This window comes from Pteropus alecto, unplaced genomic scaffold (assembly GCF_000325575.1).
Source record: "Pteropus alecto unplaced genomic scaffold, ASM32557v1 scaffold92, whole genome shotgun sequence".
Classification (NCBI taxonomy): Eukaryota; Metazoa; Chordata; class Mammalia; order Chiroptera; family Pteropodidae; genus Pteropus; species Pteropus alecto.
The window spans coordinates 8,967,737-8,979,309 of NW_006432447.1; the positions used below are offsets into that span (position 1 = coordinate 8,967,737).

At 38.5% G+C, this 11,573-nt stretch overlaps 1 protein-coding gene across 6 annotated transcripts in view; it reads right to left on the reverse strand.

Moving 5' to 3' along the window:
- Window positions 1-11,573, reverse strand: part of NEK11 (NIMA related kinase 11) — a 202,726-nt gene that overhangs the window by 47,206 nt on the left and 143,947 nt on the right. For 5 of the 6 annotated variants that reach the window (XM_015585784.2, XM_015585785.2, XM_015585783.2 and 2 more), the window contains one exon: window positions 4,293-4,353. In XM_015585784.2, the coding sequence (XP_015441270.1) occupies window positions 4,293-4,353 (61 nt within the window). Of the gene's footprint in view, window positions 1-4,095; window positions 4,170-4,292; window positions 4,354-11,573 lie in introns of all 6 variants that reach the window. The other variant, XM_025043574.1, reaches the window with a different exon arrangement.

An 11,573-nucleotide genomic window follows, 5' to 3' on the forward strand; every position in this document is an offset into this window, starting at 1 on the left:
TCTAGTTTAGAGCTGCAAAACAGCCTTTTTATAAATATGTTCACTAAGGACTTATCTCATTCTACTGATGGGTTCTCTCTCCAAGTACGGCTAATTTCTGAAACATCAAAAAATGTTAAACTTCGTATGTTGCCTTGGTTTATAATCTGGTTACTAAGAAATATGTTGACTGAATTTTCCTTTCTAAGTGTGATGAAAGGGAAGACAGGGGTCACCTTCTATCCTTACTGAGTGGTAATGGGCCTGAACAGCTACTATAGTAACCTCATCTCCGTAATGAGAACACATAACGTGCCCCACCTCAACGCATTCCTTTCAAAGCATCCTCCTCATTTGTTGAAGGTGATTTTTTTCTGATCTGCTTAAAAACCAGTGGAATTCTAATCCACAGGAGAAAGATCAAGTTCCTTAACAGGGCACACAAGATTTTCCATGGCCTCGGCCCTGTATATCCAGGGATTTGCGGATTCCTTCCTCATACCTTATATCCCAACAGCACCAAATGGATATTTCCATGATATTTACACTTGAGAATTTCCAATGGATATTTACACTCAGCTGTATCATATCTCTGAGCTTTCACACTGCTTGATCTTGTCTAGAAATACTTCTGCCTCCTGACCTCTTGGCAACTCTGCTCATCTTTCCATTCATTCATTAAATGATTATTAAAGAAATACTGTGTGCCAGGGTATGTGTTAGACTCTGAGAACACTAAAGGGAATAAGATCTTGTCCTGCCCTCGGAAATACCGAAAGTTACAAACCTTCTCCCCCTCTGTGAAGCCTTTCCCATGCTGCACCCCCACAGTGGACCCTTGTCCTCCACCTACCTTGTTCAAGTATGTGTTGTCCTCATCACAGTGCCCTGTAGTTATTAGACTCCCCAACTAAACTGAGAGCTCATTAAGATAGGGACTTTATTTTCTTCAACACTCTGTGTTATCTGGCTTTATCACAGGTGCTTTATAGACATTTGTAGGGAAGCGGGCAGGGAGAAAGAATACGCATTTCAACCACAGAAATCTCACGTTTTCAAGTATCTGCCCTCAGTGAAAGGGGCACTGCCTACATCCTCGGCTGTTATGTAGGCCTTCATTTCTGGCCTTTCCTGTTCCCTTTTCAATTCCTCTCCCTTTCCCTCTCTTTATTCTACCTGGGATCACTCAGTATCCTGTTCATGAGTGGCCTTGTTTCTTGTACCCCATAGGGAATTTTGGGAAGAATTTAAGGCTTCAGAAATCAGGGTCCTGCATATGGGACAATATGTCCTCCACGTGTGAATGAAGCACCTACTGGGTGCCCTCTGTTATTGTTACAAAGCTCTTACTGATTTGTCCGGGACCCTACCTGGTAGCTGGGACCATGTTCCAAAAAGGTCTCCTTATACATCTGATTCCTCATACAGTGCCTTGAGCCCACCAGACCTCCCTAAATGTCTGATGCAGATGCCGAGGATAAGGCAAAAATACAATATTGGTTCCAAGGGAACTCAGTAACTCTTGTATACAATGCCAGATAGCCCAGTACATACTGAGAGCGCCACAAAATGAAAGGGAAAGAAAAAACTAGAATGAAGCTATTTTCATTTTAGCTTATGGGCAAGTTCTCTATTATTGCAAGAAATAACCATTTAATTTTAAACTTTAGTAATGTCTTGTTTGGGCTATAAACTGGGTGGGTGTGCATGGTAAGAATTTCGGGACTTAAGGACTCTCAGTCCATGGTTATCAGCATGTGGTCTGGACCTGGCACATCGGCATCACTTGAGAACTTGCTAGAAATACAAATTTTTCGGCATACACCTGACGTGCATTTTCACAGGTCCTCTCGGTGTTCTGATGCATGTTCAAGTGTGAGAACCACTGATCTAAAGGCTTTAAAGTGACCTTGATGTCTAGAGGAGACTAATATACTGAACTTGGAATTCAAAAGGGCACCTTCTAATTCAAAATCTGTTGTATAACTTCTGTTGAAGAGATACAAATGCTAACTTATTCATCCTCTCCACTCTCCAATTCCCAGTGATAAAAGAAGGGCAAATATTTCTCTTCAAGTAGAAATAAAACTAAATCTAGGGTTGGGTGGGGGAAGATCACAGCATATAACATTTCAGGGCTACGAAATAAAACTGGCTTGCTCCAAATAATCAGGAAGGACATTTGTGCCTCTGTTGTTCTTTCTTCTCTTGTTGAGAGTTGGGAGAAGCTCTTGCAGATATTTGTGGAAGATATTTAACATCTTAACTTGTTCACTGGGCAACTGGTTATTTCCAAAATGCATGGGTTGATGCTGAATGTGAAAAGCCTAGCTCAATTCACAGAGGTCTCGTTTTTAAGTGACAAGGCTTATACTCTGACATATTTAAGTCTAAATTGTCCCTTGGATCCTGTTAACATTCTCATATATATTAACAAACACAGCAATTAATTAGCTCTAACTATTATTATAGTTAGTGAATCTCTGAAAAATATAGTTACAGCAAACAACCTGACCAAGCTCATCCCTTAAAAGACCACGTGAAGAGATTTCTTCATGGCTTCTATGTAATAATAGAGATGTCCCTGGAGTTCTGAAAGTAATAATATTTTCATCTGCAATGAGGGTCTTGCTGTGTGTCCCTCCACAGGCAGGTATTTCAAAAGCATGTTCCCCAGTCATGTCACTATTTCCTAGCTTACCCTTTCCTCCTTCCTACACACATCTTAGGCACTTAGCTTTCACTTCTGTTTTCTAAATCACTTACTACTTATCCATCTGCCTTCTACCTTCTCAAATTCACTGACAGCTCTGGCCTACTCCCATCTCTTCTCCTGTTCTCTTTGTTCCTATAAGTTTATATCACTTATTCTTTTTCTGTCACTTTATGGAGCTCCAGGCAGAGAAAAAATTTGTACCTTTATTCCATGTTTCTAATGCTCATTTTTATAAAGCCATACAGGCTAGAAGGCAGTTTAGATACTATCTATCCAATCTAGTGTTATTTTTATTTATTTATTTATTTTGCAATAGAATCTATCTTTTTCAAGATACAATCTTATATGTTGAAATCTAATTTATAAAACAGATAAGAGTGAAACTATTTTAGTGGCAGCTGGTGAAGGAGCGGGTTCTGTATCCTCGTCTCTCTTAAAAAATTTTTAAAATGTCTAGTTAAATGCCTCTTCTGCACCAGATACCATGTTAGACTCTGGAGAAACAGAGATGAGCAATGCAGACACAGCTCTGTCCTCATGCTGCTCAGTGCACCACCCCTTGCCTGCTCCTGAAGGTCCCCAAGGAACCCATTTTGAAAATTATTGATCTAATCTGAGGTCTGGAGAGGGAAAGTGACTTGGCTGAGGTAAGCCTCCCTAGTCTTCAAGTCTACTCTTAGTAATTAAATGTACCTAATAAATGTTACTGGTGTACAATTGAACAGATCACATGGTGATGGTCAGGAGAAAAAATCAGGGAGCTGTGTTATAACTGAGACTTTGCACACAGAGATGTGAAATAAACAAGAAAAAGGCTATAAATTATACAGAAAGCTCCTAATAGAGTAGTGTAAACACTTGCACACCTGAAAATTTGGTCTTTATTCCTGCCATTCTCTTTAAAGAGATAGCTTTTGGTCACATAATTAAAAAATTTTAAATAAAAACTCACAATCAAATTTCAAAGAAAAAAAATCTCAGTCCTTTTCACCCAGAACCTGTAATGTCCTTTGCTTTTCTACCTATGTCAGGTCTGACGATTTATCTTCCAGTGCTAGATGTTATCACGGTTGGGTTTTTTGGATTAAAAAAAGAAGAAACTAAAAAATAAGGTTTTATCCTTGGAGCACTGCAATCCCATATACTGAGAATGACAATACTAAAGAAATTTGAGCTCTGTTTTTCAGACCAAATCTCTTCCAATAACTAGCTAACCTTCAAAGTAATGGTCCTTTCAGTTCGACTGAATGCAATCTGTTTCTACAGGATGAATAAAGGAGAGAGATTCCTCCTGGAGGAAACCTGCAAAACCTGTTACAAAGCACTGCTAGGCCGCCATGTGATCACAATGGACCCCCGAATTTCAATGATTTCACCTTTGGAGACTGAGGTTCACTTACAATAAACAATTTTTCTTGGAGATTCCTGGCCCTTGAGCCAGACACTCAACCTCTGCTGGCCTCAGTCTCCTCATCTGTAAAACAGGGAGGTTGGATTGAAGTATCTGTAAGATTTCTTCTAAGCTTTCTATTTCTCGGATATTCCACTAGATTCATTTCGAATTACTATATTTTGTAATCTGAAGAAACTTACTCACCTAGAGAAGTGCAACCCAGAACGTTTTCCAAACATCTGACCAGTGCGTCAATATCACTGCCCTGTCAAAACAAGAGAGATTTACTTCCCTGGATGGTAGGACAATAGTTAATAACATGAAAAATGTTCTTGCCACATTTAGGCAAAACAAAACAAAAAAATTTGATTGCACAATTATTTTACAGTATAATCCCTTTTTTTAAGAACCAGCCCTTCTTCTCTCTGTCTTTCCACATCAATTTATAGATCTATTGCTCTGTCTATCTATGTGATGGGAAGAACACATACAAAAACGTTAACAGTGGTTTTGACTATATTTTATTCTTTGTGTGCTTACATCTTTTCTACGTTTTTAATAATAAACAGATATTATTTATTTAATCTATAAAAATGGTAAATGCTATTAGAATTAAAAATAGTTTTATGCAATCTATATCTACTCAACACTGCAGGAATCAAGTGAATATTTTTTCTAGATAGTGTCTCTACCAGATCTTCTTTGGAAATGTATGGTCTTCAAAGAGTCATAAATCTAAAAATTGCATTTTTTTTACCTTAACCTTCAATAAGAGTCAGTCACCCCCATGAGGGTTAGGGGAATCCCAGAACTGTATTTGATAACAAACATTGTCTTTAATACAAAATAAATATTTGTCCTCTACCCAGGAGGCTGGAAATTTCAAAATTGCATCACAATGATCTGGGAAAATGGAACCTCTTAATTACTTTCAGGTTTGTGGTTATTCTGAGAAGAATTAATAAGTTATGGCTCACCTGCTCCATTTTAAAACAAGCAACACATTTCAAATTGCAGTAATTCTGGATTTTAGGAAAAAATGTACTATAGTATAATAAACTACTCTAAAACATTACACAAATGTGTTGAGTTTCATTTCATAACATCTGACGGGGTCTGGGCAGCCACTCTTTATGCGTGTGGTAAAACCCAGTATCATTTCATGTTCCAAATGTATAAAAGAGGCAATGATGAAGAAGGCATGCCTGGCCAATGCCGGTCAGTGAGGCCAAAGCACTAACTGAAGACCCCATTCATTGCCTAGCCCAGGAATAGGAAGGTAGGTACCAGGCACGGAAACAAGAAAAAGCAGGTCCCTTCCTTCTTCTGTACCTTTGTGGTCTTCAGACTTACTAGAGACAGCCTTGAGTCAGAAAGGAACTCAGCAGAGACTTCCTCTGCTGGAGGAAAAGCAATGCACACATAGATATACACAGGTAATGATACCAACCAGGCAAGCTCAGGTCCTAAGCCCGGCTCCTCTACTAAGTGTGTGGCCTATGTCAAGCAGCTTGACTTTCCAGGTTTTAGTTTCTGCATCTGTAAAACTAGGGGCGGGAGGCGGGGGGGTGGTGGTGAATCAGAGTATGGAGACTCTCAATCAGCATTTGAGTTGAGTCAATGCAACAGAAACAGCAAGAGCCAGAGACAGGTCTGTAAGAAGCACGTGGACGACTGGGACAGATCAGGTGCATCTTCCTAACACAGAGGTTAATAAACACTGTATAGGGGTGTGGGGAGGGCAGAAATAATTCTCATACTATAGAATTAATGAGTGAATGAATGAATGAATACTAACTTTTATTAAGGTCTTAATATGTGCCATTGTTGTACCAACCTACACTTATTAATTCATTTTAACTCTACCAGGTGTGCTATTTTTCTCCCCATTTAACAGTTGAGAAAACTGAGGCACAAACAGTTTCCATGAGGTGACCAAGGTCACGCAACTAGTAAGAGGTGGAACAGGCAGTGTGTCTTCAGAGCCTGAATTCTTCTTGCTCACTGCACTACACATGCAAAAAGTAGAAGGCTCCTAACCCAGAGCAATTCATGATATCGTTGGAAGAAAACAGGGTGTAAACTTAAGAAAACCTAAGAACAATTCCTTGGAGAGATATACATGAAATATAAGGCAGCCTGTGGACAAGGTGCAGCTAAAGAGGGGTTGGTAGGGAGGAGTGAGTTCTTCATGAACAACTTCTAGCTGCAGGTTCTAAAGAACTATTTAAGCAAAACATTGATTATCTGTCTATAAACATGGCCTTGGCATGAGGGGTGCGCGTTCTCATGGTGGAGTAAGCAGATATAGTCATGGGCCCTCTGGGCACTTGGGACCTTCTGCTAACTTCCCTTCCTGCCCCTGGAGACTGGGACCCCAGAAGTCACAGACAAAGACTGGGCAGAACTTACAGTCCCAGCAAGGAACAAGTCGATTTCTATCTCTAGGTGGCAGACCAGAACTGCCAACTGTATCCATTTAAAACATTTCAAAATTTTGAAATAATTTCAGACTTACAGAAAACTTGCAAAAATAGTATAAAATTCCCATATACCTTTCACCCCGATGTCAATAATAAGCCATGTTGATGGTATCATTCCCCACCATCTTTCTATACACATCAAAGTTTCTCGACATTGGCTCTATTGACATTTTGGGCCAGATAATTCTGGCTAGCACACTATAGGATGTTTAGCAGTATCCCTAGTCTCAACCCACTAGATGCTTGTAAAATATTCCCATTACTCCTTCCTTCAACCCTGAGATATAAAAACCAAAAACGTCATCAGACGCTGTCAAATGTCCCATGAGGGGCAAAATCTCCCTGGGTGAGATCCACCGATCTACATATATCTCTATCTCTACACATATATTTTTTCTAGGGGTCAAATCTGGAACAATTTGAGAATTAAAATAAATGATATTAATGGATTATAAACCAAGGAATAAAATAAAATGTCAACTGCATCTTTTAACATTTAAATGAAACTTTCTCTATTTTGACAAAAAGACAACAAAGATTAGGTTCTAGATTTTTTAACGTCAAATAAAGATTTAGGAAAAGAGTTAAAGAGCTGGTTGTACTGTGTTACAACTTAATTTAGCAACTAAATCATCCCTGAAATATCGTTTAATTGAATATAAATGACCCAAATAGAAATATACCTACCCCCATGAGCAAAGGGAGAAAAATGGAAGTGAACGCCACACCTTTCTAAAGAAGTTTCCTGGTGCACCATGTTTGCACTTCAGCAGAAGTTTGGTCAAGAAAAACATCTTTCAGGAGCATATTATGGCTGGTGCACTGTGGGGATTATGCTGCTGATTGGACCTTTGAATTTCCTCATTGTTTCACAATTTAAATTATCTCTGCCAGAGCTAAGTGGCTTATAAGAGCAACCACATCTCACTAGATGCCAAGTTATGGTGCCACCAGCCTTCAGTCATTTCAGCCAGTGCCAAAAAGCTGATTTTCAAATGCTGTGAAAATAACCCAATGGCTCCTTTGCTGATTAATTTAGATGTTCACATCTCCTTCTCCCATGAACTATCAACCCCTCTGTCACAGGAACATGCTTCAGAGGCATGAGGAACATCTAAGATTCAGCTCTGAAAAACTGTCCCACAGATTCAAGTTCAGTCAAATACCCGGTTTTTTTTTCAGAAACAGAGGCATGAATTTAGCTAATGAATTAGAAACTGCTTCTAAAGGGTAAAAGGTAGCTGTTTTTAAAAAGTCCAGTCAGATCTACAATGTACATGATAACTAGCAATGCCTGTCTAGCAGCCACAGAGAAAGCGATGACATCTGGGGCAATCTCATATATTAAACAATGTTGATATGCAGATTTTAAAATAATACATTCTCGAATAACTCATATTTAGTTTTAACCTGGAAAATACAGAAAATTATCCAAAGAAAATAAATATCACCCAAAATTCCATCACTATGAACACTCCTACAAAAATAAATACACTATGTCAGTCTTCTCTACATAGATCTATCATATAGATATTGAAAATTATACTATATATGTATCGCATACATAAAATATACAGACGCACATGCACTTTTGTTTGGGCTTTTATCACACACAAGTGCCACTTTATACCCAGTTGTATTCCATTCAATAGACACTTATTAAATACCAGTTACATTCCAAATATATATACAAGGACAAGGAGACAGATGCAGCCTTAGTCCACTGTCTTGGGAGAGACAATCCATTTCTATAGATGGGAAGGAAGAGAGCACATGAACTGAGGCTGGGAGGGATGATCATGTGTCTCCTAGGGTGTTCCTGCCTTACAATTAGGGATTCACTGCTTTTCAGCAGTAAATTCCTCCCATCTTATTACCCTGCAATGCATGTTCTCCACCATCAGGTGGCTGGTAGGATGACAGACCAGATTGAGAAACCAGTACAAAGGTCGTTCTTTTCCATCAAAAGATAAAGAGCCACATGTTAAACACAAATAAAAATCTAATAGCTGCCCTAGCTCAAGCCACCATCATCTCTTTCTTAGACCATGAAACAGCTTCCTAGTTTCTCTCTTGCATCCGCTGTGGCCTCATCTTAATCTTTTTTTTTTTTTTTTTTTTCCCCGCAACAGCCACTATGACTTTGTTGATGTGCATAGAATAAAGTCCCGACTTTCCCTTCCCCGTCTAGAATAAAGTCCTATCATGGCTCGCCACACTCTGATCCAGCTCCTGTTGATCTCTCCAACCTCATCTCTTTCCACTTTCTCTCCTGCTTACTACGCAGCCAAATTGGTCTTTTCTTCTTGAAATACACCAAGCTCTTTCCCACCTTGGGGCTTCTCATTGGCCGAGAATGCTCTTGCCTCATATATTTAGCTGACTGTCTTTCTCATCCTTCAGAGCTCAACTTTATGTCCTGCTCAGAGGTTCTCAAAGCATCTATCTATATTAAGTTTCTACCACCACTCTAGTCAAACCTATCATAGTGCCTGTTTGTTTCTTTTGATGCACTTCTCCAAAGATACAATTAATGTTTGGTTTGTTATTATTTGCTTCCTGAGGTCAGGGTCCATGCCTGTTGAGACATTATTAGCTTAGACCTGGGCACACAAGAGGAAGAAATTAAAGCAGTATTTTTGGAATCAATAGTTCTCGTATTTGGTGGTAGCAGATGTGTTAAATCCTGTGTTAATTTAAATGTTAAAATTCAGACAAAGATAAATACCACATGATTTCACTTATATGTAGAATCTAAAAAATAAAAAAATAAAAAAAAATAAACATACAAAACAGAAACAAACATAGATATAGAGAACAAATTTATGGTTGCCAAATAGGAGAGGGTGCTGGGGTACTGGGTGAAAAAGGTAAAGGGAGTAAGAAGTATAAATTGGCAGTTATAAAACAGTCATGGGGATGTAAAGCACAACATAGGGAATAAAGTTAATAATATTGTAATAATTATGGGTACTAGACTTATTGGGGGATTACTTTGTAACTTATAAAAATGTCTAACCATTCTGCTGTATCCCTGAAACTAATATAACGTTGAATGTTAACTGTAATTGAAAAATAATAAGAAGAAATAATTACTGTGCTTCAATGAACTTCTCACTCTTCTTTTAATTGCTGACCTATGGAGAAAAATCTAAAGGGAGCAATGAGAGCAATTGGCACAGGAAAACCTGGCACAGGGCAATTTCTACCCCACACCTGTGTCAGGGAGGTTTTCTAATCTTGCTTGATGTTCCTGGGAAGTGGAGCTCGGCCTGGTTTTGAGTCACAGATCAGCTTTGGAGGTGAGGTCTGCAAACATTTGTGGCTGACTATTCTCAAAGTTAATGTCACAGAGCACTGATGATTGTCTGAGATGCGACAAGTTGTTGCTTTCACTTAGTGGATACATAGTTCTCTTACATAGTTCTCAGATTCAACTGTGTGTAGAGAACATCCAGGGATCTGGTTTAAAATGCAGTTTCTGATTCAGCAAGTTTGGGGTAGGGCTGAGATTCTGCATTTTAACAAGTTTCCAACAGCCACTGACATTGCTGGTCCATGGACCACAATTTGATAAGCAAGCTTCAGTCAACGTTAATGATATGGGCATTGAGTTCAATGGTAGACCTCTTTAATGAACCTGCCATGAAGAGTGTACTAGGAAGGACTGGTTGCCTTTGAGAATTCTCATTTATTCAATTAACGTAAATGTTACTTTAAGCTAGAAGGAACTGTCTGTCACATGCACCTATTTTGTTAACTCAGGACTTTTCAACTTCATCACTATTGATATTTTGGACTGGGTGATTCAGTGTCAGGAGTGAGGGACTGTCCTGTGCAGTGTAGGATGTTTACCAGCACCCCTGGTCTCCACCCGCTACTAGTATCACACCTCCCCTAAAGCTGGGACTACTAAATACGTCTCTAGACATTTCCAAACATCTTCTGGAGACCCAAATCCCCACTCTGCTAGCTTGAATCTGATATTTGAAATGATTGATATTTGTTGCATCCTGAGTATCTGAGTTCACGGACTTAATTGACTACATATAAATGTATTTCACAACTCTAAGAAATAAAGGTGATTTCTAAGGAGTGTTTAGGTATTAAGACTCAGACATTTCACCTTCCCTGCATGGCTGCAAGAACACAATGCCTTTTCTTTGCTGAGTTTCACATTTAAAATAGTGGGATGTGTATGTCCACACATGTGTGAGGTGGTGTGGGATGGGGGTAAAACTGTATGATTTACAAAATATAAATTTTAAACAACAGCAAAATCTCCCCTTTATTCCTGTTTTTCATTCATGAAATATTTGAGGGACTTAGGTGTATATAGTACTAGATATGTTAGTGATGAATTGGAGGATGACAAAACTCAAAAGAGTCGCTTTTTTCATTGAAGTCTTCTACATTGGATATTTTAATATTGTGAATCTTACATACATTGGAGATCAAATGTTGAAATAGAATGTTAGCTTCGAGTTAACACTTTTTTTAATGTTCAAAAACCTTTGTTCGGGCCATTAAAAAAAGAAACAACCACCTGTAATTGCCAAGTACTTCTATAATTTTTCCAGTCAACTTTGTATTGATATAATTAGAGAATTCTGACCCCTGGAAAACGTAAAAATCTTCCAGTCATAAAGAATTCAGTGGTGTAAAAGAGCAGGAAGATGATTTTATATGAACATTATTTTGTTGGGATTTAATACTCTGATAGACACGATGTATAAAATTCTCAAAAACAGTCTCATAGAGATAATAACAGAACACGGCAGTAAAAACATTGTAACAATGTTTATACCAAACTAGAGCTACACAGCATCTTACATTTTCATCTTTAGTTCTTAGAAGCAAGCCCAAAATGCTGTGTCATGTGTGCATATTGCAAGCGTTAGTGATTCCTTGAAAAACCCAAACTTTGATTTGAAAGTTGACAAGATGCTGTTTTGAAAATATAAATACAAAAATTATGCAACCATATTTCTACACCAATATT